This window comes from Sapajus apella, unplaced genomic scaffold, assembly GCF_009761245.1.
Source record: "Sapajus apella isolate SASKATOON/1434 unplaced genomic scaffold, GSC_monkey_1.0 scaffold20, whole genome shotgun sequence".
Lineage (NCBI taxonomy): Eukaryota > Metazoa > Chordata > Mammalia > Primates > Cebidae > Sapajus > Sapajus apella.
This window is the reverse complement of record NW_022436960.1, coordinates 10,421,049-10,448,165: the sequence shown is the minus strand read 5'-3', so window position 1 is coordinate 10,448,165 and position 27,117 is coordinate 10,421,049. Positions and strand designations below refer to the sequence as shown.

The 27,117-nt window shown below is 55.6% G+C and overlaps 2 protein-coding genes across 8 annotated transcripts in view; one reads left to right on the top strand and one right to left on the bottom strand.

Moving 5' to 3' along the window:
• Positions 1-6,347: 6,347 nt before the first annotated feature.
• Positions 6,348-18,435, top strand: CHGA (chromogranin A). Its single transcript, XM_032287580.1, has 8 exons — positions 6,348-6,607; positions 7,388-7,434; positions 9,800-9,893; positions 10,742-10,810; positions 12,827-12,925; positions 14,300-14,743; positions 15,502-15,986; positions 17,970-18,435. The coding sequence occupies exons 1-8, from the start codon at positions 6,562-6,564 to the stop codon at positions 18,051-18,053; spliced, it is 1,368 nt and encodes a 455-aa protein (XP_032143471.1). The 5' UTR covers positions 6,348-6,561; the 3' UTR covers positions 18,054-18,435.
• A 4,185-nt stretch (positions 18,436-22,620) lies between these two features.
• The window catches only part of ITPK1 (inositol-tetrakisphosphate 1-kinase), a 178,579-nt gene continuing 174,082 nt past the window's right edge, over positions 22,621-27,117 (bottom strand). For 6 of the 7 annotated variants that reach the window (XM_032287582.1, XM_032287585.1, XM_032287586.1 and 3 more), the window contains one exon: positions 22,621-24,746. In XM_032287582.1, coding sequence (XP_032143473.1) covers positions 24,403-24,746 — 344 coding nt within the window. In that variant the 3' untranslated portion in view covers positions 22,621-24,402. Of the gene's footprint in view, positions 24,747-24,798; positions 26,374-27,117 lie in introns of those variants that run through there. The other variant, XM_032287583.1, reaches the window with a different exon arrangement.

Sequence of the window (27,117 nt, the reverse complement as noted above, 5' to 3'; positions counted from 1 at the left end):
ACGAGCATAGGAAGAGCCAGGGTTTAACCCAAGTCTCTCTGGCTCCAAAATGCAGCTCTTCCCACATTCTTAGCTGCTTCTGCCAGCCAGCAAAGACCTCTAGGGACCAAAACCACCTTGAAGTCACTGGAAGGCTCCTCCCTAGGAGGCCCTATAGGTCAGCTATTTCAGAGCCCACAGAGTTGAGAAGTTGGAGCCTGGGCAGGGGGTAATCTCTTGTTCAGAGACAGCTTCCGGGCCCATCTTAGAAGCACCTCTGCTTTGACCTCCCACTCCATCACAATGACTTATCTAAGCAGCCACGCCAGTGCCTCCCACTAACTTCTACCCTGGACCTAACCTGCTGATTTCTATGTTCTAATTTGCCTGGTGTGACTTTGAAGGTTGCACGTCGCTGAGCAATCCCCCCATAGCGCCTTCTTTATGGAACCTCTGCAGTCCTATCTCTCGGGCGATCTCCCCTGGGAAGCAGAAGCTCTGACCCAGCAGTGTCACCCCAGAAGACATCATGTTCAAGAGGCAGATGCCACTGGACCCCGAGGAATATGGCCCTGGGAAGGAGGAGAGGAGGTGGGGCGCAGGGCAGATGTCTCTCGCCTCTGCGTGGGCCAGGCCTCCTCCTTCTTCCCAGCCTTCTGTGCCTCCTCGTGTCCCAGCTAGCCTCTGTGTCCAGGCTCCGTGTACCTGGCACCCTCCCCCACCCATTCTGACACCCTTCTGGGCTGAAGCACACCAAAGCCCTCCTACACCCACTGAGGAGGCCTGCAAACTGTTTTATTAGATTAAAGCAAACATCTGCTGAAGAAGAAAAGCAAAACCTTAATTGGAGGCCCCTGGGGATGTTTGCAGAGACAGATGGGAGGGGATATAATGAAATCACCTCGCTTGGGCCTCTGTGTAGACCTGGCAGATAAGGCAGCATTGCCAGGCAACAGGGATTTTCCACCTGGAAGCCTGATAAGGGGCTTGGGGGAGCTGTGTGGTTGGAAAATATGATTTTGTAAGTGGGAGGAGGGCGTGTTGACTCTGCTGTTTCCCGGCCGTGGCCCCACCATCAGATAAGCAGCTGCCACTTTCCCTGGGGCACAGGCAGGACCCCCTGGCAGGAACCACTCACATGGAGAAGTCCTGAGCCTTAGCCAGGGGAGCAGCCACTCACCCTCTGGGATCTGGTGCTCACCAAAGGGGACACTTCTGGCTACCAGGGGCCGGTGGTGGCAATCGCTTTCTCTTTTCCTCTCCTTGACTCTGGTTGAGGTCTCCTGGGATGGAGCTGGGTGCTGGGCTGCTGGGAGCTTGCTAAATTGGAGGGTTCATCCATAGGCTGCGTCGCCGACCTCAATGCCCCACACCCTCTCCACCCATCTTCTCCCAGTGACTCCCGCCCCTCTCAGAGTAAAAACCAAAGACCCTGCCAAGGCCCATGAAGCCCTGCATGATGCGAGCCCACACCACCGCTCCCCTACCACCCTGGCCTCGCTCTCTCCCAGACACCTTGGCCTTTCTCAGACCTGCCAGGCATGCCCCTGCCCCAGGGCTCCACACTGGCTGTTGATTCTGCCTGGAAAGTTCTCCCTCCGTACACCTACATGGTTCACTCCCTGGGCCCCTTCAAGTCCTCACTCAAGTTACTTTCCCACTATTTCTCATGAGGAGGAAGATGATAGCAATTGCTTACAAGTTACTGTCTTAATGAGGCCCACCCATGCCACTTATTTAGTGAGGCCCACGCCCTCCACCCTGGTGTTTTACAGACATTGCCACCGTCTACCCCTCTCTAGACTGCACTGATTTATTATGGTTTGCTGTTGATGTCTGTCTCCGCCTAGGAACATACGCTCCAACAAGGCAGGGGCCTTGCCTCTTCTCCTTAGTAGCATATTTCAAGAATCCAGAAAAGAGACAGGAACACAGCAGGTGCTCAAGACATGTTGGTTGAATGTCTCCCCTTCCCAGACCCCAAGCAGTTCCCCTTTTGTCAGATGAAATTAGCATCTACCTAAAAGCAATAAACTTCCACATTTATCTAAAAGCAATAAACGTCCACATGACTGTGTGGGGGACCTACAGCTTTGGTAGAACTGGTGAAAAAGAGGCTGGGTCCAGAGAGACCGGAGTATGGCCCGGCCTGGACTGCTTGACTCCAAGGCACCTGAGCAGCCCTGGGAAAAGGCACCCAGCCCCTGGTGGAAGGCACCTGGGGGAAGCCCATTCCCCCTCAGCAGCATCACATGGGACATTCAGGCGAAAGCAACCTTTTCCAGGAAGGAAGACCCAAGGCTGGGCCCCAGGGGAGCTTGGCTCTCAACCCAGCCTTCTATCGATTTGCTGTGTGATTTGGGACAAGACACTGTCTCTGAGACTCAGTTCCCCCTTTTGTCAGATGAAATTAACATCTACCTAAAAGCAATAACCTTTCACATTTATCTAAAAGCAATAAACGTCCACATGACTGTGTTGGGGACCTACTGCCTGAGGTCAGGTTAAATCCTCCCTCTGCTACGTGCTAGCTGTGTGCTGTTAGGCAATTTAGGCAACCTCTCTGGCCCTCTACCTCCTAACCTATAGGTGTAGGTAATGATAGTGACTGCATCACGAGTATGTGAGCCTTTCACCTGTATGGACTGATTTACTCTTCACACACGTGTAAGCAATTGCTGTGATCCTCCTCCTCCTGGGAAATCGTGGAAAACTGGCTGGCAAGGGCCACTCAGTGAGTCGATGGCAGCCCCAGGATAGGTGGTGTGTCATGCTGACCCTAGAACCTTGGGCTCTGCCCACTCCTTCATTCTGTCACTGCACCTTGGCTCATGGAAAGCCCTGTTTGTTTTCCCAATCTTGCGCATTCTGGCCTCAATGCACTCTCACCATTTCGGCCACAACCTTGGTCGGAGGCATCGCCATGACCTACAGCTGATAAGAAACCTCCTAGGTTGGACAGGTGTTTAAAAAGCCACCCTCCACACTAACACCAAAGAACAACCGAGCTCCACAACCTGGAGCTTCTGTCCTCCAGGGAGGCCAGGACACCAGCTCTGCCCCTCCTCTCCATCCTCCAGGCTAGAACCAGCCACCTTCCTGCAGTCAACATCCCCACAAGATACTGAGAGTGATTTTTTATTGTGGTAAAATATCCCTAACATAGCATTTACCATCTTAACCATTCTTAGGGGCACAGTTCAGTGGCATTAGGTCCGGTTATGTTGCTGTGCAGCCATCACCACTATCCATCTCCAGAACTTTTTCATCATCCCAAACTCTGTACCCACGAAATACAAAATCCCTGTTTCCCTGGCCCCTCAGCCCCTGGCAACCAGCATTCTGTTTTCTGTTTTTTGATTGTTTGCTGGTTTTTGTTTTTGAGACGGAGTTTCACTCTTGCTGCCCAGGCTAGAATGCAGTAACGCAATCTCAGCTCACTGCAACCTCCACCTCTTGGGTTCAAGCAACTCTCCTGCCTCAGGCTTCCAAGTAGCTGGAATTACAGGTAAGCACCACCATGCCCAGCTAATTTTGTATTTTTAGTGGAGATGGGGGTTCACCATGTTGGCCAGGTTGGTCTCAAACTCCTGACCTCAGGTGATCCGTCCACCTCGGCCTCCCAGAGTGCTGGGATTACAGGCATGGGCCACCGAGCCTGGCCTCCCATCTTTATAAATTTGACTACAGAGTGATTTTTGTTTTATTTATTTTTATTATACTTTAAGTTCTGGGGTACATGTGCGGAACGTTCAGGTTTGTTATATAGGTATACGTGTGCCATGGTGGTTTGCTGCATCCATCACCCCATCATCTGCATTAGGTATTTCTCCTAATGCCAGCCTCCCCTAGCCCCACCCCCTGCTATCCCTCCCCTAGCCTCCCACCCCTCGACAGGTCTCAGTGTGTGATGTTCCCCTCCGGGTGTCCATGTGTTCTCATTGTTCAGCACCCACTTATGAGTGAGAACATGCAGTGTTTGGTTTTCTGTTCTTGTGTCAGTTTGCTGAGAATGATGGTTTCCAGCTTTATTCATGTCCCTGCAAAGGATATGAACTCATCCTTTTTTATGGCTGCATGGTATTCCATCGTGTATGCCACATTTTCTTTTTCCAGATTATCATTGATGGGCATTGGGGTTGGGAGAGTGATTTTTAAAAAAGCATCTCAATATCTAAATCTGCCTTCTCTCCTCTCCCCTGCCCACCCCAGGCTGGCTCTTAAACCAGTCAGGGAGTAGTATTTTGCCTGCTAGTCTCATATCTCCATCATTCATTTCTGAAATAGAAATCCTACAGAGGTTTGTTTATAAGATTGTTCTTTATGCAGCAAAAGCAAAATGAAAACACTAGAAAACCTCTCTGTAAATTAGTTCTACAAATTGTGGTACACAATACAATCAATTGCGGTGGACCAGCATACTCATGACATGGGTAAATGTTTCTATGATGCTGGGGGGTGGGGGGAAGCGCATTCCACCAGGGCGGGTTTACTATGACCCCATGTCACAAGGGCCTGGGGCACTTATTTTTTCAGTGCTCAGTTGAGTCTTTCGCTGGGAACTTCCCTATACTGAATGGAGCTGCCTCAACAATGATTTCCAGTTGGCCAGTGCTTATCTCTGGGTGGTGTGAGTACATGACATTTTTTTTTTTAATTTTTCAAGTGTTTGAGATGAAATAGATGCTATTCTTCTGCTGTATTCTTTTCACTCTACCTCCTTGCCCTCCTCGAATGTGCCAGACATTCCTCCCTCTGGGCATTTGCCTCTGCCTGGAGTCCTCTTCCCCATGGCACATGCTGGTCCATTCCTTCCTTAACCCCAAATCTCACCTCCCTGGTGAGGCCTCCTCAGATCTATCCTGTTTAAGTGTAACCCCACCCTCTCTCAGCACACCCCTCTCCTTCCTCTTCCCTGACAAATTGTGGATGTTTCTTCTTATTTACTGTCTGTCTTCACCATCTAGAATATAGGGCTTCTGTCTGTTCTGTTTAATGCTGTACCCTCAACTGAGTACTGTTCTAAGATATTCTAAGCAAATAGTAGGTGCTTAACAAACGGTTGTTGAATGAATACGTAAATGCATGAATGTGGCCATTTCAGTATCCCTTGAGCTCCCACCAGGTTCTCACTTAGGGATGGGCATGAGGCACAGGTGTGGGACAGGAAGTATTAATAGAAAACAGCAGCAGCAGTTGGAGGTCGGTGTGCAGGAAGGAGGGGCTCTGGACGATGACAGCCAATGATGAACCGTCACCCAGATCCCAGGTGGAGTCAGGTGACTCCCACTGGAGTCAGGTGGCAAAGAGCTTCAATATGGCCCTCAGGGTGAGAGTAGCAATTTGGCTGGAGCATCAGGGGCACTGGAAATAAGGGAAGCCAACTAGAAACTGACCTTTTACACAAAACATCCAGGTTTCGAGAATGCTCAGGAAGATGTGAGAGCTGTTCTCAAATTCAGATGGGCTGCCGGAGGCAAGAAGGTGATGCTAAGGGGTTGCGCTAGGCTAATGAGTAGGTGTTGCAAGGATTCCTATTTTGGCGGATGTAGTAAGAGCTGGCCCCCATTCCTCCCTCACTGCCCAACAAGAGGTGGCCAACAGTGGCTGAAGCTTCCTGGTGAAATTGAGCACCTGGTTCCCGTGTGCATGCAGAGCCCAGGATTCACTCACCCACGGCTTGAGCCTTCAATGGATACATTCAACAGTTACCTGTCAAGTGCATTTCTTCTGTGCCAGATTGTGTGATGCTCAGTACTGTGAAAGTAATGATGACTAAACATTTTTCAAATAAATACACATTCAACCGCAAAGTGTGAAGGCACAAAACTGGCTTGCCGTAGAGAGAGAAGCCTCACTCACATAGGGGATCGGAGGCCCCTCTAGGTCCTCCTAGATGTTGGAGGGAGCCATGATTGATGGGCATGCCCCCAGCCTGTGAGATCAGAGGGAGCACACCCTGGGCAGGGGGCACTTCGGGAGAATAGCTCGGGGTGCTAGGGCTGCCAGGGACCTCAGGACACATGGAGGAAGGCAAGGCCCAGAGACCGGAGTGACTTGCCCAGGGACACACAGCAAATCGGTGGAACCGTTGAGGGGTGGAGGATCAGTCACAACCTCCTGCCTCCCATGTCACCTCTTGGAAACCAGATACCCGCTTCGCGGCCAGACCCACCAGCTCCAAGCGGAGGCCAAAAGTAGCGAGGGACGAGGCCGGAGGTGGGGCGAGCGGGGGCTGGACCCCCCGGAGTGTGGGGAAAGGGGCAGGGGGCGGCACCGCTGACGTCATTTCCGGGGTCGGGGTATATAAGCTTGGCGCGCGGGCGCTGCTGCTGCTGCTGCCGCTGCTGCCGCTCCTGCCGCTGCTGCCGCTCCTGCCGCTCCTGCTACTGCAGTGCTCGAGCCCCGTGCAGTGAAGCCTGCGGGAGGATCGATCGACAGACGGACGCACGCCGAGACACTGCGCCCCCAGCCCCGCGCCAGTGCCGCAGCAACCCGACCCCGGCCGCCGGTCCAGCCGCCCCTCGCCCGTGCTTCGGTGCCCGGCCTCACACCGCCAGCTGCTGGGCGCCCGGGTCCGCCATGCGCTCCGCCACTGTCCTGGCGCTTCTGCTCTGCGCCGGGCAAGGTGAGAGAGTGCGGGGGGCTGGCGGGAGAGGGTCCCCGGGCACCCCTGCCTTCCTTGAAGTCGGGGCACCGCGCAGTGCCCCGCGACCCTCCACACCTCCCTTCGGGCGCGGCGAGTTTTCAGCACCGCGGACAGCGCCGCTGCCTCCCGCCTGACCCTGCAGCGTGGCCTCCGCCTGGGACCCACAGGACACTTGGGCCTGACTCCCAACCTCGAGGGGCAGAGCCACCTTGTGCCCATCCCTTGCCTGGGCTTGGCGCCTCGGCTGCATCAAAGCCAGTGCCGGCTGGCGCGGTGGCCGGCCAAGGTCATTGGGGGGAGGTGGGAGGATGGCTGCTCGCCCCCCTCCACCCGTCCCCCCCTTTAATCTCACTCTCCCCGTCTTTCTGCCCTTGACTTCTACTTCTCCATATCATCCCTCACAATCCCCCTCCTCCACCTCTTCTCCTCCATCTCTGGGGTCCCTGCCTCCCCCTCATCTGTCTCCCACCCCAGTCCCACTGTGCGGCCCCTGCCCTTGTTTTGATAGCGCTCCCCTCAAGAGCACACTGGCGCCAGAGCAGGAGTTTCCCAAGGGGGAGGGGGAGGGCCTCTCAGTGCAGCCTCTGGGGACCACCCCACTGTGGGCAGCAGCCAGAGAATGGAAACAAAATCAGCCCCAGCCTCTCTTTTTGGTGGTGGCAGTTTTGAGGGGAGGCCTTGGGGGTGAGCCCGGTCAGGAAAGGCTGGGCTCCACCTGGAGCAGACGAGTGACCCCCAGCACTCTCTTCTTCTTCCCAGTCACTGCCCTCCCTGTGAACAGCCCTATGAATAAAGGGGACACCGAGGTAAGAAGGGGTGCTGGGGTTGCTGGGTAGGAGGCTCCAGTGGACACTTTACAGCCAGTTCTTGGGCAGCTGCAGGAGTAGGTTTGGCATAAAGCCAAGAGCCAGCACTGCGGCTGCTGAGCCTGGGGACAGCTTGCAAAATAAGATATCAAAGATTGCTTGCTTTCCCTGCTGTCCTGCTGTGGGGACTTCCCCAGCCTCCTCTGAGCTGCATGTGTGGCCCAAAGACACCTGCTTCTTACCTGCTGGGCTGAGGTGCCTGGCCTCAGGCTGTCTTGAATACTCTGAATCCAGTAGGCCCACCAAGGGCTGGTGGGGGTGGCTTCTCTGTAGTTGTGGTTGTCCACAGACCTGTAATGGTCTCTGCCTGCCTGGCTCTGACCTCCCACTTTGCTCTTTCTCTCCCCCGAAAGGCTCTGCCCACAACAACCCACACCCAGCAGGCTCTCCAGCCCTGGCTCTCCCAAAGGAACACAATGAAAACATCTTGATCATGGCTCCTGCACCTAGGGTCCCAGCCAACAGGGTCTAATTGTGGAGGTCACCCAGGAAAGGGCCTTAGGAGACACTGGTAGGGGTTTCTCTGGCAGTAAGAGTCACTCCACGCTGGGTGTGTACTTGGAATTCATTCATGTCTGAGCTGGGGCTGTTTTTCCAGCCTTTAGTGCTCATCCAAACCTTCACTTGAGGGTCAGAGAAATTTCTACTCCCCACCTTCCCAGAAGCTATTTTCTTCCACTAGAAGCCATAGTTAATATCCAAACCATCCAAGAGATTCCAACCTCAGTTTGCTCAATCATATTTCCTATGTTTTAGTTGCAGATAGGACAGAATTTAAACCTCTACCACTTATTCTAGCTGTGTGACCTTGGGAAAATTCCTTAACTTCTCTGAGCTTTGCCTGTTTTTCCTTTCCCTTGGGGGGAGGTGTAAAGAGCAGGAATCATGGATGTGAATTGCCTAGCACATAGTAGGTCCTCAGTAGATGGACGCTGTTATTCCTAGAGCTGCCTTCTTGATCTCCCCACCCCTCTCCAGATGCCCCCCCCAACCCAATTCCTGCCTGCCAGAAAATGCTCTCATCACAAACAGGTGATTATCTGATATTCCCAGTGCAAGATCTGGGGTTGCAGGGAGATACAGGATACAGGCTGCTGGGCTATCCTTGCCAGATCCCTTATGGGAGACACTCTGGCCACCGTATTATACCCAGCAGTCTGGGGTCAGGGGCACCAGAGCAGCTGGTTAAGACCTGAAGATTCTGTATAAGGTTGTTGTGACTACACACATTATACAGCACTTGCCAGTTTGCCATCTTGGATCCTTGGACTGGTTGCCTTGGCATCCCGTAGACACAGCCTCCCACCTCCTCACTCCCCGCCGGTGTTGCCTGATGCCTGTCTGCCACCTCCTGCTCTCTACTCAGCTCTAGGCTGTGGAAGCAGGGCTGGAGTTGTGAACCCCTCCCTGGGTGTGCTGACACTCCATGCTTGAGAGAGTATTTTTCCATCTGTACCTCATTACCCTGGGAGAGCAGTTGGGAAGGTATTCTCACTCCTATTTTACAAATGAGGAAACTGAGGCTCAGGGAGGTTAAGTCACTTGTCCAAGATCACACAGCTAGGATACCACATTACAGCACCTTTGATCATCAAAGATCATTCATCCATCAGGTGCCTAATTATCCACAGCACCTTTGCAGGCACAGGATAAGACTTTCAGAGACGTGGCTATGGTTGACCTGGGATGTGCTCCCAGATGTAGCCAATGTGTGCTCATATGCCGCCAGGGGATTCATCCATCCCATGGTGAACATGGAGTGAGAATACGAAGCTGTGACTCCTTGCATGTAACAACACCATGGGTGTTAGGAGATAGTAACCTACATCCTGTTTCTAAACAGGGTAGAGCCAGGGAAGGTTTTTGTCTCCTCTGGGCAGTCCAGAAGGACTTCCTGGAGGAACTGACCTTTGCGCATCTTCAGGATCAGAGCACTTTTGTAAGACATCCTTTTAGTGCCCAGAAGCAGCTTTCTCGTGTTTAGGGAAACAGCACTCGGGGATGAGAAGACACCAGGTATCATTCCCCACACCCCATTCTCACCATGATCCGTCTTAGAGGGGAACCTGCTGGTCATGTGATTGGAGTGCCTGACACGTGGTAAGCACTGTATAAGGGGTTTCTGTTACCATTGCTATCACTGTCTTTCTAAGAAAGCAGAGCTGTGCCCCTGAGCCAGGGATCATCGACTCCGAAATACAAAACTAAATCCCATCTGTCCTCACTAGAAATTCACCCTGGAGCCTCCAGGGACTGAGCCCCATGCTCAAACCAGCCCCAACCTGCCCCTGCACTCCATTTCCAGGTGATGAAATGCATCGTTGAGGTCATCTCTGACACACTTTCCAAGCCCAGCCCCGTGCCTGTCAGCAAGGAGTGTTTTGAGACACTCCGAGGAGGTATGAGCTGGAGGCTAGGGGTGAGGGCTGCTGCCTGCTGGGCTGGGAGGCTAGGAGTTGGGTGTGTGGCTTTTGGTGGAATTAATGATTTAACTCAACAGTCACTGACTGCGTGCCTGTCATGGCCAGACACTGCGCTGGGGTCCAAGGTGCATAGGCAGTTGAAGTGGTTGTAGCCCGGGTGCTTACAGACTGGCAGAGGGGATGCATATGAACACAGGTAACTAGAACTCTGGTCAAAATGAAACCAGGGCTGGAACAGCAAGCCACCAGACTGAGCTCCCCATGGACAAAGATTTTGTGTGCCGCATCCCAGTGTCTAGAGCAGCCTCTGGCCCCTGCAGACACCCTCCAGATGGGTGATAAATAAAGGAATGTTATGGGTGGACATGAGAAGGACAGAATCTTTCCAGGCAACCAGTCAAGTTTTTACTAACTGCTGGATAGAGTGAGCAGCATTTCGGTTAGGCTTTAAAAGAAACATAGGGGATCGATGGGTGGAAAATGAAGAAGGGGTTGTCTGGGTGCAGCAGACAGCGTGAGCACAGGCATGGAGATGGGAACCCGTTGTGTTTAAAGAGACCCAACTCATCACCAGGGGCTGCCACCCCTTGGCTGAGGTCTGGGTGCTGGAGTAATGGCTGACTTCTCTGGTGTAGTAGGAAACTGACACACACCTTGGAAAGAAGGTAATTTCAAAAGTGTTATCTCAAGACCCAATCTTGCTCCTGCCGCCCTGGTTTTAAGTTTCCAGAGTAAATTCCTTGTGCTCAGCTGAAAATATTGATGGTAATCTCTTTCTCGGCCATTCTCTGGAAACCACCCATGACGACTCTTCTTCATTGCAGATGAACGGATCCTTTCCATTCTGAGACATCAGAATCTACTGAAGGAGCTCCAAGACCTCGCTCTCCAAGGTATTTTCTAGCCACTGCACAGGATTCTGGGTAAATTCCAGTAACCAAGAGTCAGAAAATCCAGTAGAAGGTTCAGCAAGGTCCTCTCTGGGACTGTCATTCCCTTTCAATTATAAAGCAGAAAAGTAGAATCCGCTGTGCCACCTAGCTCAATCTGTTATTGATATTGTTAAAGAAATCAAGGCCCAGAGAGGTTGAGTGACTTGTCCAAGGTCACACAGTGAATAGGGACATGTCAGATGCAGCTTCCCTAAAACCCACAGCCTCTGCAGTTCAGTCATTTCAGGAAGTAACTTCATGAAGTAGTGAGCTGCTTGTCACTGTTGATATTCAAGCCAAGCCTGGACAGGATCCTAGGGTGGAGGGTTAAGCTGCCATCATCCCACAGTCAGCCTCTATGCCTAGCCCCCTAGATCCTTCCAGCCTTGATGCAAAGCACAGTCCTGCCCTCGCAAATCAGAACACCTGAGTTTGGCCCTGCACCTACCCCAGCTGGCTCCCTGTGGGAAGTGGCCGTTTCCACCAGGACGGGACCACTGGTGGTGGTGTGCCTCTCCCCGAGAACAGGGCATTATAGCCTGAACCCAGCATCTGTCTCCCAAGAAAGCAAGAGCCTTCATTCAGGGGCGGGGTGTGAAGGCTGCTCTGGCTCCAGGATGCGCCCTACTCAGGCCTTTGGGGCAGACCAGGCCATGTGTGAGGACAGAGAGGGCTTTGGGGAAGAGGTGAGTAAACACAGCCTCAGCAATAGGATCGCTATGGCCCTTCCCAAGCTAACACACTGTTCTTCCTCCCATTCACGATCCAGCCTGGGCGGCAAGCACCCACCTCCTGTCATTGTTGGGAGGGGAAGGGAGTGCTGGGCGCAGCTGGGCTGTTATCACCGGGATGGTTATGTCGTCATCAGTGACCCTGGACTTGTGGTTTTTAAAACTAAGCATTAAATATTTTATTACAATATGATAACTTTAAAATTAAATATTGAATGACTGATCACATTAAATAATTAGACTGTCAACAGAGACTATTACAGGAGAGTGAGTCCTGAAATATCTGTATACACATGCCCGTGTGTATCCAATATAAGCAGTGTCCAGTATACGTATATATGACTGTTTTCTATTAACAGAGTCCTGCATGTATTTCTGTCCGTCCATCTATCCGTCCACTCTCTCCTGGGCTCCCATAGCGTCTTCTGTGTGCCTCTGTCTTAGCATTTATCACAGAGCAACCCTGTTTTATAGACAAGCACCCAATTCTTGGAGAGCCAGAGTTGCCCAAGGAGCTAGGAAATAGCCATGAGGGGACCAGAACCCATGTTGTCTGAGGCCAGGGCTGGGCATGCTCCCTGGCCCACAGCTGCCCCGTAAAGCCCATCGTGGGGAAGAAATGAGGACCAGCTGCAGAGCTGGCCTAGCTGAGGGGCCAGCATCAGGAATCAGGCACAGGTGTGGGGACTATCAGAGGAGGCAGCGCAGCGGTGGGTGGCAGCTGGGTGATGCAAGGAGAGGGGTCTCCGGGTCACAATAGCAGGCGCCATCCCTGGGCTCAGAGGTAGGCACAGGGCTTGGCCTTCTCCCAGGGCCTGGACTCACAGCATCCAAGGGTAGCAGGGCTTGCCTGAATCAAGAGCTGTTACGATTGCCACCTGCTGCAGGGTCCCTGGAGCTACCAGCCAGGTCCTGAGAGGTTCCCCATCCCCCCACTCCTGCCCCTGGGACCTTTGCTCCATTTGAGCCTTTCTTGCTGTGTGAGGCCGCAGCAGGGCTTGCTCTGGCTTTCCTGGGCAAAGCTGACTCCGGCGAGGCAGTGTGGCTGCCTGAGGGCCCCAGCTAAGAGGGGTGAGAGGGGTCAACCCTTCACCACTCCCTGAGCTCACGCCCTGTCAACGTCTCACTGGGCAGGCCCAAACATGACGTGCCCAGTTTACAGATGGAGAAATGGAGGCCTCACTCTCACAGACGAATATGCCAGGGCTGGATGCAATGGGACTTTTCCCTCCTTTTCTCATACCAGGCGCCAAGGAGAGAGCACATCAGCAGAAGAAACACAGCGGTTTTGAAGATGAACTCTCGGAAGCTCTTGAGAACCAGAGCAGCCAGGCGGAGCCGAAAGGTCGGTGCCAGCCGGTCTGGCCAGAGGTGGGGAAGGGAGGGTGGCGGTGGGAACAGCAGCTAGGATGGATCCAGGGTTCCTATGTGTCGGGAGCCCCACTCATAATCCCTGATTTCTCTCCCTTTACAAATGAGGAAACTGCGGCCCAGAGAGACGAAGTCCCTTGCCCAAGGTCCATGGCGTGACCAGGGGTTTCAGTCTGGGCCTGCCTCACTCCAAAGCTCTCGCTCAGTCCCATCTGCCCAGAACAGGGCTGACACTCTAGGGCAGGAGGTCTCTGGCATGGCAGGTGACAGCTTCAACTCTAGGTCTACCCAGTGGCTGCTGTTGCAGAGTCCCCACCCCCAGTGCCTGTCCTCCTGGGATGCCGTGGGGCCTCAGAATAGCCAGGATGCAGGAGGACTGCAGACAGAGGAGCAGGTGAGAAACGTGAAATGAACCCAGATCATCTTTCTTGAAACAAGAGCTTCTAAGAGTCCAAGAGGTCATGGCTTAGGTCAGCGTGATACTCTGAGCCACCCTCCCTGCCTGGGAAGACCCACACACTGGCCCCGTGGCACCTCTGTTCTCCATGTCCAGGAGCTGGATCCCAGTATCTTCCATCTGGGGCTGAAGGGAAAGCCCCCAGGTGAGGCCTTGTGCCTTCACATTGGCTGAAGCTTTAATGAGGCAGGCAGCTGTGTGTCGGTATAAAGAGATCCCGAATTTGGCATTTGGAGGTTTGGGTTCAAGGCTCAGGTCTGCTGCCTATAAACTGCGTGAGATGGACAGGTCACCTTACCTTCTGCAGATCATTATGGGTTTCTGTGAAATGGGCAGGGGAGAACCTTTCACCAGAGTCCTGGTGAAGCTAAGAAGGTAGAAAGTACGTGGAATGTTCAGTGGTCATCATTCTAGTGATGGGAATTTTTACTCATTAAAGGCTGTCTTTAAGGCAGCCTCAAGAAAATACCTTTTAATGAAACCCTAAAATATTGCAGAATTGAGCCCTTCCACAGGACGCTGAAGACAGAGAAGCCCTACATGGAGGGGGGAATGAAGTTGCAGTCATGGTGCCTCTTATACAGAGAGGTTAAGCAACTGGCCAAAGATCACACAGCTGACATATTAATTCTCAGTTCAGGGCTTTATCTCCTGGGTTAATTTTTAAGGTCTGGTTTTTTGTTCTTTGAATAATAATCTGTTCTAAAAAGCAGGATTTTTAAAAAAACAAATCCAGCATCAAGCCTGAACACAGACAGAGGGGCAACCCTAACCTTTGTCTTGGGCTGGTCTCGCTGGAGACATCATGAGTAAGATCTGAAATTAGCATGTGGGGAGGCCCCGCGCGTGGCCCAGTCCTCAGGGCCTGACTTGGCTGTGCTGTGTCTGCAGAGGCGATGAAAGAGCCGCCCTCCGAGGATGCCGTGGATAAAAGAGAGGAGTCCAAGGAGACAGAGAAAAGTGATGAAGCTACGGATGGAGCCAGGCCCCAGGCCGTCCTGGAGCCCAGGCAGGAGTCCAAGACTGAGGGGAACAATCAGGCCGCCGGGGAGGAAGAGGAGGAGGAGGCCACCAACACCCACCCTCCAGCCAGCCTCCCCAGCCAGAAATTCCCAGGCCCACAGGCCGAGGGAGACAGCGAGGACCTCTCTCAGGGTCTGGTGGACAGAGAGAAGGGCCTGAGTTCACAGCCAGGGTGGCAGGCAAAGAGAGAAGAGGAGGAGGAGGAGGCCGAGGCCGAGGCTGGGCAGGAGGCTGTCCCCAAGGGAGAAGGCCCCACTGCAGCGCTGAATCCCCGCCCGAGCCTTGGCTACAAGGAGAGCAGGAAAGGCGAGAGTACGTATGATGGCGGAGACCTCAACCAGCGCGCCTGGGAGATGGGGATGGGTGGGAGGGGAGCCTTCTCCATAACCTCATTCCACCTTCATAACAACTCCGAAAGGTAGGTATTAGCTCCATTTCCCAGATGGACAAATGAGGCTCAGAGAGGTTAAGAAATGTGCTCAAAAAAAAAAAAAAAAAAAAAAAAAAAAAAAAAAAAAAAAAAGAAATGTGCTCAAGGTCACACAGCTAATTTGTAGTAAGAGCTGAGGTTCTACCCCATCTTTATCTGACTCCAAAACCATGCATTTCCCACTCTTCTACATAGTCTGCCCCCCACCAACCCAGGAAGCTAGGGGTGGGTGGTGGGCGAGCTGGCTTTGGGAACAGAGAGCATGGCAGGAGGGCACAGGCTGATCTGGGAACAGTGTCAGCCTCAACCAGGGTTTAGGAGAGGCCTTGGCTCCCTCCACGGGCCTGCCAGTGTCTTTCTCACTCTCCAGCTGTGGGGCTTCTGGGGTGAGGGTGAGGGGAAGAGGCCAGCTCCAGTGAACCCACCCCCTGAGCTGAGAGGGTCTTGCAAACCTGGCATCAGGATGGATTTTCCTGCTAAGTGTCATCACTGTGGAGAGGCTGGGCTGGGCCCTGAGAACTGAGGCTTATGGCCCTAAAAGTGGCTGCAGCAGAGTCCCCTCAGGGAGTGGAGTCCCCCGGGGACTGGGAAAGTGGTGGTCCCCACTCACTCTCCTGCTCTTGTCTACCACCTGCTTCAGGTCGATCGGAGGCTCTGGCTGTGGATGAAGCTGGGAAGCCTGGGGTTGAGGAGGTTCAGGCCCCTGAAGGGAAGGGAGAGCAGGATCACTCCCAGCAGAAGGAGGAGGAGGAGGAGATGGCAGGGGCCTCCAAAGGCCTCTTCCAGGGTGGGAAGAGCGGGGAGCTGGAGCAGGAGCAGGAGGAGGAGCGGCTCTCCAAGGAGTGGGAGGACTCCAAGCGCTGGAGCAAGATGGACCAGCTGGCCAAGGAGCTGACTGCTGAGAAGCGGCTGGAGGGGCAGGAGGAAGAGGAGGACAACCCAGACCATTCCATGAAGCTGTCCTTCCGGGGCCGGGCCTACGGCTTCAGGGGCCCTGGGCCGCAGCTTCGACGAGGCTGGAGGCCATCCTCCCAGGACAGCATTGAGGCGGGCCTGCCCCTCCAGGTCCGAGGCTACCCTGAGGAGAAGAAAGAGGAGGAAGGCAGCGCCAACCGCAGACCAGAGGTTGGTATCAGGCGGAAGCCAGCTCTGCGCTGTGCCCCGGAGAGTGGGCCCAGCGGGGGTGGCCCCACCCAGATACACTGCCCCTGCCCTACTGAGGGGACATGCCCCCCTTGATCCCCGGAGTCTGGGGATGGAGAGATGCTCAGACCAGGGGCTCTTAGGGGAGGAGAACACCCCAGCTCACAGTGGTCACCCAGCAAAGCTGGCTGGGAGAGGGAGGAGCTCAAGGCAGCCTGTGGCAGTGGGGGAGGCAGTAAGTGGGGACTTTGTCCCAAAGGCTGTAGGGAGCCTTGCAGATCGTGCGCTGGGAAAACCATGCAGTGAGTCCAGCCAGGTCCCCTCCTGGCTCCCAGGCATTCCAGGCTCAGCCTCCTCCCAGGTTCAGACTCTGCATCTGGCCCATGAGGGTGAAGGGGCAGGGCAGGAGCAGGACAGGAGCAGGGGTAGGGTCAGGGGACCTCTTGACTACGGGGAGTGGGTGGGAGCAACTCGAATGTGAGCTGGAAGACCTGGGCTCGGCCTCTTCCTGGCTGTGTGGCCTCGGGCGGGTCACTCCCCTCCTCTGAGCCTAGTTGGTTCCCCCACTTGTAAAGTAGGGGTAAGGAGTCCCCTCTGCCCACCTCATTACCTGATTGGAGCACACACGGGCTTTGAAAACCAGGGTCCCTGGGGAAGATGAATGGGGTGTGGGGACAGGGGGCAGGGTGGGAGGCGGGTTCCCTGGCAGGTAGGTGACTGGGATACCTGGTTCAAGCCTTAGTGTCTGGGTGGGACCAGGGCTCTATGGGAAGACTGACACCTGTCTGTGGCCCCGACCCTAAGGCTCTTCTCTGCCAATCTAGAAGAGGGTGTGGCCCCTTCTTTGGGCCCCTGACCCCCTCTCTGGGCCTGGCAGTCTGAGAGGAAGCAGGCTCCCTGTTGGCAGCTGGAGCAGGAGAGGGCATCTGCCCATGTGCCTGAGAGACCAGGGTGAGGGGCTGAGGACAAAGCTGGAAGAAGTGCCACCAGCTTCCTTTCTCCACAAGCAGAGGGAGCTCCAGATTGCAGGGCAGAGAAATGGGACCCCTGAGGCATGTGGATAGGATGGAGTGGGGGCCTCCTTGACACAGCCTAAGGATCTCCTTAGAAACCCCGCCTCTTGGAACACCTGCCCCAGGGCTGCTCCAAGACAAAGGGGCTGTAGACTCTGTTTCCATGGCCTGCAATTTTCAGTGTCGGGGTCCATGGGCCAGGATGCCCTCGGCAGCCTCAAACGCGGCAGTGCCCCCAGGAAGATGACCCCTCCCAGGCAAAGCTGGGAGCCAGCCTTCCCTGTGCTTCTGCTCTGAGTCTTGAGGGTATGCTCTTGCGGGTGTCCAAGTTCTGGGGCCCGGAAGCTTCTGGAAACTGGGCATAGAACAGGGCTCAGAGGAGGGGCCCTTGCTTCCCTGAACTGGGGCAGCCAGAGCTTGGGATCCTCCCACAATCGGGACCAGGAATTAAAGCCCAGCCTTAGGGAGGCCCATGTGGGGCAGCTCTCTGGCTCTAGCCCTGCCTCAGGCCCATATCCCCCTCAGGTAGGAAGGCTGCAGAAGACAGACCCGGAAGGCCCGGGCTGGCCTCACCCTGGGTCCTGGCACCCATGGGCTAGGCCGAGGGAAGGGGGTCTTCAGGGCACTGTAAGCTTTGTTTTCCATGTGCCCTGAAAAAACAGATTCTTACCTGTTCGGAACCATTTGAGAGGAAGTGGGGCCGTGTTAAGAGGCCACCAAGAGCCATGTGGGGACAGGGCCCCCGGCATCAGCCACCTTCTTGTGCATAATAATCCCGAGAGCAGTGCAGCAGAGTCGTATCACTGTCTCCATGAGAGGGATGAGGCCCCTGAGGCTCAGAGAGACAAAGCCACTTGTCCGAGGCCACACAGCTAACCCGGCCTTTCTGGCTGACTGTGCCTTCCATGCCACTGGCGAGGCTGCCCTGAGTGACCCTCAGTGTCTCTCCTAGGACCAGGAGCTGGAGAGCCTGTCAGCCATCGAGGCAGAGCTGGAGAAAGTGGCCCACCAGCTGCAGGCGCTGCGTCGGGGCTGAGGCATGAGCTGGCACGGCTGGCCCCAGGGCACCCTGTGGCCCTGGCTCTGCTGTTCCCTTGGCAGGTTCTGGCCAGACGACCTGGACACTGCTTCTGGTAGGGAGGCAGCCTCCAGCCTGCCACGCGCCCCATCTCCTACTCTTGACCCCTCCCTGCCCTTGAACGCCCTCTGCAGGGCAGCCCCACAACTTTAAACACTGACGATTCCTTCTCTGAACATGGGCAGCTTTCTAGAAGTTTCCCTTCCTCCATCCTATCCACTGGGCACAACTGCAATAACTTCTGACCTTTTGGTGAAAGCTGACAACCCCTGACTGTAACATATTCTGAATAAAATTTATCTAAAGAAAAACAAATCTGCTCTGGGCTCTTTCCTCTGAACTCTTTCCCCTCTCAACTCAGCGTGGAGTGGGATGCACCGGATGTGGGCGGATGGACTGAGGGAGGTTGCTTCCGCCTGGGGGACTCCTTTCCCAGCCATTTCCTGGCTGTGGGATCTTGAGCAAGTGACTTTGTAGCTCCGAGCCTCAGTTTCCTCATCTGTAAATCAGGAATGCTGACCTGCCTCAAAGAGTGTGTGTAGGGATTCAAGCACACTCGCTGAGGTCCCCAGGCTCCTTCCTCTCCCCGTTCCCAGCCACACCTGAGCTGGGCCATGCAGAGGTAGGGCCAGGTAGAGACACGGGCTCTGCTTCCTGAGCCTGGGTTGCCCCTCCCTGAGGGTCCCTGCCATACGATCACCTGTGGTGCTGGGTGGAGGCCCTGATGGCCCCAGCCTAGTGCCTGTCGCAGGCCACAGGCAACAGACCTGAGCCTCTGAGCTGCGGGCCACCCCCCATCCCCTGGTTTAAACACTTATGCCCTGCTATGACTTACCGTCTGTTACCTGCATAGGAGTGTGGGGCGTCTGAAGAGCTCATGCATGTAACGCTTCACTAGAGCACAGGCTGGTCTTAGTCCCAGTTTTGTGAATGAGGAAAATGAGGCAGAGAAGGTGAAATGATTCGCCCAAGTCACAGGCAGGGATGATGCTGAGAACATTGAAGCATGGGGACTGTGAGGATTGCACAGTCAGGACCCGTGGGTACTGGCTGAATATCAGGGCCCATCATTTAGTCACTTGTCAAACATTCATGCAGGGCTGCTCTGGGCCCGCTATGGCTAAGCATGGCTGAGACAAGCCCTGGCTTTAAGAAGCTCACTGCCCAGCGGGGACAGCTGGACCCTTCAACAGCCAAAGCAACCCACGGGGACAAACATGCTCTCAGCAGGAGAAGGACACACCCATGCTGGAGCATGCCCCCTTGCAGGCCAGGAGGAAGGGGAGGCTGGGTTCGAGCCAGGCTCTGCTGGACTGGCTGGTTGGCCTTGGCCAGTCACTTTACCTGTCCAGGTGGCAGCTCTATGACAATCGTCCTTGGCCTTTGCAGCTCAAACACGAGCAAGCCGGAGAGGGTGATGATTCCAGGCAGTGGTGGACAGGGTGCAGGGAGGGGCCTCAGCCTTCTCAGGGAGGAACAGAAAAGGCATGGGCATTGTGGGCGAGTGAGGCTCAAAGGCATCGCTGCCACCCTCCAGGGGCCCGGGCAGAGCCAAGTCCACAGGCCAGCTGGGATCTGGGAGCCAAGTCCCTGGGGCTCTGCCTGGTGAGTCTGAGCAGGCAAGGTTCCATGGTGGGAACTCAGGTTTGGACCTAAGACTGGAGTTGGACGCCCCAGCCCAGCCATTAACTAGCAGGAGTCTTCGGGCAGGCGCTCCTGGCCCTCTCAGGGCCTCAGTTTCCTTATCTATAAAAGAGAGACAGTATTTACTATCTCCTTACCAGATTATGGCGAGGACTGGGAGCCCACACAGCATGACCCAGAAAAACACTGTGATGGGCTTGAATCATTTGGGGGGGTCTCGGCAAGCCTCGGTTTCTCTGATGAGAATGGGCTGCCCATGGCGGCCGATGCCCACCCCCAACCCCTGCCCCCAGCAGAGCACGGAAGGACACCCTCCGAACGGCTGGTGCTATTTATTTTTTCATGTTCCAAAAAGTTAGGTTTACATTCTACCCCAACAGTTACAGAAATAAACACAACATTAACTGTACTCCACTAGACTGTTAGAAATCAAAACAAGATGAGTTAGTAAATAAAAAGATCACAGGGACACCCTGTCCCTGAAACCACCCACCTCAAAGCCACCCACAGTGTCATAACCTCATGGAGTGAACATGCGACCAAACCGGAAGAGCCAGCGGGGCAGAAGCCATGATGTCTGTATCTTGTGCACAGTCACGTATATTATGCATACGTATGTACACAAATTAAGCATGAACTGGCTTGGGAGTCTGGTGAAGTTGCTTGAGAACAGCTTGAAGCAAATGGCATTTGTCACAAAGCACAGGTGTCAGCATGAACAGCGGCATCCTGGTGAAACCCCTGTAAGTGGCTTTTCAGAGTGAGCTTCAGAGAGGTGTGATTCCACACAGCCTTGGGGGAAGGGGGTCACCAGGCTGTGGGAGGAGACAGTCCCTCCACACCACCAGGTCACAGATGGCTCTGGAAGTAAAGGGAAAATGCAATCATTTCTGAAAAAGTGGGGGTCTGGGTGCTTCTGCTGGTGAGAATCAGAAAGAAGACCCAAGCAGCAGGAGGCGGCCATGGGGTCATGCTCACCAGCTCTCTCCTGAGCAGTGTGGGAGGGTTGCTCACCCCAAACTACGCTGGCAATGGCTGTACAGAGAGAAGGGACAGAGTGCACAGACCCTTTCTTATAAGGGGAGGACCCACCGGAGAAGCCTTGGCTGTATCACCTGAGTCGGGCTTATGCCTGGGAGGGGCAGATGACTGTGGCTTCAGGGTGTGTCCAGGCCGGCCTGAGGCCTCAAAGGCCAGGCAAATCTTTGACAAGGATGGCTGCACTTCTCTGCCTCCCGGTTACCAGGCTGGAGGGGCCGTGCTCCTTTAGGGCACCCAGTACCCAGCTCAAGGTCTCTGAATCCAGTGGCCCACAAGCCACAGCTCAGGAAGGAGGAGGAACTGCTGGGGATCCCACCAGGTGAACAATCAAAGTTTCTAGGGAATGGAAGAAAGGACAGATACAAACCCCAGGGACATCAGTGAAGCCATTCAGTGGCTGTGGCCAGCGACCAATGTGTCCAAGAGCCAAGGACTGGTCTCCCAGGCTAGAAGGGCGAAGGACAGGCTGGCTCCCTTGGTCTTGGGGTGGCTGTCTGGCAGGCATCAGCCACTGTTCTCAGTTGGCTCAAACGTGTGACAGCTTCCCACCTGGTCAATCTTCCAACCGTCTATAAAGCATACTTGGCAGTCCCCTGGGTACAGAAGGGAATGTTTTTCCCAGGTTGCTTTCGCCTCCGTTGACAGGCATGAGACATAGGCAGGCCCACGCACAGGAAGCCCTATGGAACCCACCAGGCTGTAGCCAGGTCTGATTCCGCTGGCCATGCTGGGTGGCTGCAGGCCCAGCTCCTCCACCACGTGCGGACCCAGATGCCTCCATGACACCAAGGGCGAAGCCCCAGTTCCAGGGTGGGGACACCCAGCAGCTGATACTCAGTGGGGGGTTACGTTTGCAGAGTCACATCACCATATAATCAAAGAACTGTCGGGCAGAACTTGACCCAAAGCCTCGGTCCCAGGGTGTCCAATGCAGATTGTGCAGGTGATCCTCTGAAACTACCAAAGGCCTCAGCCAAAGTGTGATCTAGCCCCCTGCTCCCCGAGCTCTTTAGCACTAGTCTATCCACGGACCACCACCAAGGCACACGCTGCAGGGCCACAGAGCCAACTGGAAACAGTGCTGACCAATTCAGAAACAGAAGCTTAGGAACAAGAGCCCCAAGCCACCCCAATGCTGGCGGGGCCAACTCCAGGCGCCGTGCCTGAGCAGCACCACATAACCCCCTTTGCTAAGCGGGTCCTGCCCTTGGACCCAGACACTCTCCGTGACTGCTCCGGAGGCAGCACTGCCATGCCCCAGGGAAGAGGAGGCCGCCAGGGCCCAGGTGGTTTTAGTGGGTCTCTTTCCCTGAAGCAGAAACTCCAGAGCCAGGGACAATGCAGCCGAAGGGAAGACCAACCCTATGACACTGTCATGAGATCAAAGACGGTCAGTTCACACCCAGGGAATGTTTGGCAAACAGGGCTCCATCCCCCCACGGAGGCCACTCCCAGGTGCGCAGGTCCCGTGCCACTGTCCAGGCCTCTCCTTGCCAGCGCTCCCTTGGCTTCACTGGGCAGAGTCCACCGGCCCTGTGGGTCCTGGGTGCACTGGCCTCTCCCTACCCCCCATGTAGCTCCCAGGTCCTTTACAAGGCCAATCTCCATCCTCCATTTCCACTCTTGGAAAATGCAAATGCCCTGCACACCCACACCCCCACACCCCTGGCCCCGCCCCACCATGGAGGCCTGTGGACACAGCCACAACACCAGATGGCAGTTACTTGGTGTCTGGGCCCTGGACGAGCGAGACCACGGAGGCCACAAACGTACAGGAACAGTGTGGCCAGGAGTCACACTGCATACCCCCACCGGTTCCTGAGGCAGACTGGGATTGAAATTTTATTTTTAAAAGGTAAAGCTGTTTTATTAAACATCTTTTAAGGACTGGGGGAATGACATAACAAACTTGAGCAACATGTGTAAACACGTGTGAAATGTGGTTTGATTTCAGTAGTTTATTTTGGAGACAAAGCAGTGCAAGAGGCCGGCCGCGCTTTCCTGTTTCCCTGGGGCTCAGGGTCAGAACCAGGAAAGGCGATGTACAGACATTGATCGGGGTTCAACACTCAAGTCGTGTAAACGTGGTTAGTCGTTGGGTCCTCAGTTTCCAAAAGAGCAGGGCAGTTCTGATGGCTTCTGCCCCTTGCCCAAGCCCTGTGCCTCCCTCCTTAAAGGGGGCACCCCTCCCGGCCAAGCCAGGCCGAAGGACCCCCACGCACCAGCTCAGGGACCTCTCTTGGGACACTCGGCATTCTCTCCAGTGTCCTCCGTCTCACTGGGCAGAGCACTGCCCAGAAGCCTTTTTCACTTCTTCAAAGTAAACTGGTATCTTAAAACACAAAATCATACTCAGGGAGGCCTGATGCTTCTCACCCAGCACTCCACATCTTCCAGGGACTATGGAGGCTCCTCTCCAACCCTTCTCTCTGCAGAGGGGCTGCCTGGACCAGGGGTCAGGCAGGAGAGCCAGTGCTTTGCTGCCAAGGCGATGGGGTGAGTCTGAGGTGTGCAGGAGGTGTGGCTCCCTGGTACCTGGCTGGCTCCGTGCTTGGGGCTTGCAATGAGAGGTGGACCAGGCTTGCTGGGTGAGGAGGGACCCAGCAGATGTGAAAAGGAGTGAACCCGCTGGGAGAGGGCCCTGATCTCCACCGAGTCATGCTGAGGCTCCCATGCCTGTCCTCACCCGGGTGGCTTCATGGAGAGGCAGGCTGCCTCCCAGGGGTTAGAGCACAAAGCCAGCCCTGTGGTGCTCCCTGGTCTCAACTGCCTACTAAAGACGAGGGTGCAGAGGCCCAAAGACCTGGAATGATTTGCCCAAATCACAGTACAAACCCTTGGCACAGGCGCCATCAGCTCAGGGCTCCCAGCCAGGCAGCCTCCTTCCTGGGCTTCTTCAGGGAGCGGCAGTGCTGGCTTGGGGGAAGGAGGCCGCTGTGCAGGGCTAAGTGGGACATGTGTTGGAGGGCCCGGAGGACGCCCAGCTTCCTTTCCTTCCCTTTTGTGAGGGAGCACAGCCCAGATGGCAGCCTCCTCCGGCTGTGGGGAGGGAGGGGTTAGCTGCACACCTGGCAGGGGTGGGGCTTACAGAGCCTTGGTGGAAATTGGAGGGAAAACAAGGAAGGGGCAGGTCCCGGAGCGGGGAGTCAGGGAGAAGGGAAGCCACTTTCACGCGTGCTGATCAGCCACCCACAGCCCTGATCAGCCACCCACAACCTGGCATGGGCAGGTTTCCCTTCAGGGTCCCCACAGGAATGGTCCACAGCGGCCACGGAGACCAACAGATGGGGATGTGCACAGATACTCAATGGCAGCCACACGCACACCCCGCCTCCCATTCAGACCTAGTGTTGAAAAGACAAGCGTGTGTAAACTCAGTGGAGACGTCAGCACAGCAGGGACCAGGTGGGGCCCCATTCCCCAAGGCTGGACCCCCTGGTGCTCTCTTCCATTTCTACCCACCCCTCATTCAGATCATGACATCAGAAAATCAGGTTAAAAATTAAAAAACAGAAGAATCAGATCACTGGGGATTCTTAGTAGTAGCATCGCTGTTGGGAGCTGCTGGCCCAGCGGGTATGCTCCGCGCCCCGCGCCGCCCCTCTGGGTCCCGGCTCCGTGGCTACTGGGAGGAGGCCTTGGTGGCCAGGGAGGCCACGCAGTGCTGCTGGAAGCTGGGTGACACGCCGGCAGTGCAGCCGAGTCTCTGGTGAGGCAGCTTGGCAGTGCCGCCTGCGTCGGCCTCGGCCTTCCAGGGCCTGTCCTGGCCCATCATGCTGCCGCAGCAGCCGGGGCTGGCACTGCATGTCCGCTCGCCCGCCAGGCCGCCCGCCAGCTCGGCCAGGAGCTTGCTGTGCCTCAGCGGGGCCACGTCCCCTGCAGCTGCCGTAGCTGTGCTCTGGCCCTGCAGGACGGTGGCGATGTGGTTCAGGAGGTCTGTGAAGAACTCGCTCACGCCCTCATAGCCTAGGGGTGGGAGAGAGAGCACAGGGGAGCATGAGCCAGGGGCACACATGGTGTGGAGAGGCGGAGGAGGAGGCAGGACAGATGGGCGTGCTGTCAGCGCACGATTTACAGAGAAAACGTGAGGCTCGGCAGATAAGGGGTGCTGAGGGAGTCACACGCTTGGGCACCCAGCCAGGGGCATGCTCCTTGACCTTTGGCTGTTGTCCGGGTGTGAGAAGCTGAAGATGAGCTGAGGATGAAACGTGCTTGTCCCTGTTCTTCTCGGTCGCAACTCTACTGTCTCACCCACCCACCCACCTGCATGGTAAAAGCCAGTCCGTGTGCAAGGGATGTTGGCGAGGCTGGAGATGGCAGCACCAAAGCTGGCTCCACACACTTGGAAAAATAAATACCCCTCGACTCTGTGAGGCCCAGCCGAGTCTGGCCTCAGTCTGAGTCCTGGAGACCACTTCCACCAAGAGCCTCAGCTTCCCTAAAAACTCAGAGCACTGCCTACCTCCCAGGTGGAGGCTGCCATGGCACCATTGAGAGGGGCTGGGAGGTGGGTGGTGCCTGCTTCACAAAGCAGCTGCCACCCCAACTGAGTCTGCCTCCTTCTCACCACAAAATACCTGCAGGGAGGCCCTCTGTGTTCCATTCTCTGAGGATCAAAGCCAAGGGACAGACATGCTGGGCATCACCAGCAAGATCCAGGACTGTGACAAGGCTCCCCAGGACAGGACACATGCTCCCCTTAACGAAGGGAAGTAGAACAGAAACCGTGGTGCCTGCCTGGGCGAGCGCTGCCCAGCACAGATGCAAACATCACAGAGCCCATGGGAGCCACCCAGCAGGTTTCGGATCTTGGGTGAGGATTCTGCTGACTCCCAGCAAACTGCTCCAAAAGAGATTCACACAGGGCGAGCGCCCCACCTGCCCAAGCCAGCTTGGAGGGATGGAGTTTTCAGACACCCTGGCCCTCCCTCTAGGGTAACATTTACAACCATCGGCCCCACTGGGGTGGGAATGACAGGTCAGACGTGGACACCCTGTGCCACCTCTTACAGAAAGGCCTTTCAAGGAGTGCCCACGGGTCTGGCAGAAGAGGCTGCTGAATCTGCCCACACCCTCATTTATTCAGCAAACAACTGCTATGGTTTGAGGACACCCACGTCTGAGGGGGATGCAGGGGTGCCCACAGTGGAAATAAAGATGGCTATGCTGGCTGGCACGCAGTGCCTCCCAAGATGGCACTGTGCCAGCATCCCGTGACCTCGTCTTGCCTGATCTTCATAATGCTGTCCCCATGTTACAGATGAGGATGCGTGACTGTTAGCCAGCACAGTGAAGGCGGGAATGACGTCCATGGTGTTCACAGCACTGGGGAAGCAGCAGCCACTGGGCTGTGAGCACACGGTCCTCGGCTTGCTGCATTTCTGCAGCCCCCGTTTCACAGGTGAGGACGCCGAGGCTCAAGGCAGCTCCTAAGAGGCAGAGCGAGATCTAAAGGACGCCTTCGGTCCTGTGTGTGCCTTGAATACCACATGGTGCCAGGTGCCCTACCATAGGACCAGGGGTGTTTGTCAGCCCTGGGCTGAGGCTGGAGGGCAGGGTAGGTGTCCCAGGCATGGGCATGGCTGCCAGGTGCCTAGGGAGAGATGCAGCAGAGGAGCTCTACCATCAGGTCAGTGCCAGGGAACACGGAGCCGTTCCCCAGCAACCCCTGCCGTCATCCCCAGACGAGGCCCTGGGGCCCAGGGCAGGGAGGGTGCTGTCTGTGGCAGTGCAGAGGCAGCTGCCTCCCCAGAGGCCTGAGGATAAACAGGAGCTCGGGGAGTGGACTGAGGCGTGAACCCGCAGGGCAGAGTGGCGGCTCCATACCAGCACTGTGCAAAAGCCATCTCCTCTGTCTGCAGGGTGGGAAATTGGTTCCCATTGCAGAAGTGAGCATTGAGCCTAAAAAGGCAGAGGCCAAGATTCCAACCCATGGAGAGATCCCAGCGGGCCTTTGCCCATCGCCTTGTGAGGACAAAGTGAAGCACTGGGGCAGGCCTGGCTCACAGTGTCATCAGCACATGCGGCTGTTGCTGTTATTATTCCAGAGTCAGTGTGCCAGCCCCTCTCCCAGGTGCTGCTGGATGCCCTTGGCCCGAGGGACCTCCTGTGGGGTGCAGGAGAACAGGCCTGTCCCTCTGCTTGGCCCCAAAAGGCTGCTCTACGCTAAGGCAGGCACACTGAGCCATGTCCTGGGGAACTGGCTCTGCCCTGCCTGGGTCCTGGGCCTCCCGTCAGCACCAGAATCCCTCACCAGGCTCTGCCACAGCCCCGTCCCATGTGGGTGGCCCTTCTCTTGGCTTCCCTGGAAGAAGCCTCCCTGTCCACACTGGCTCAT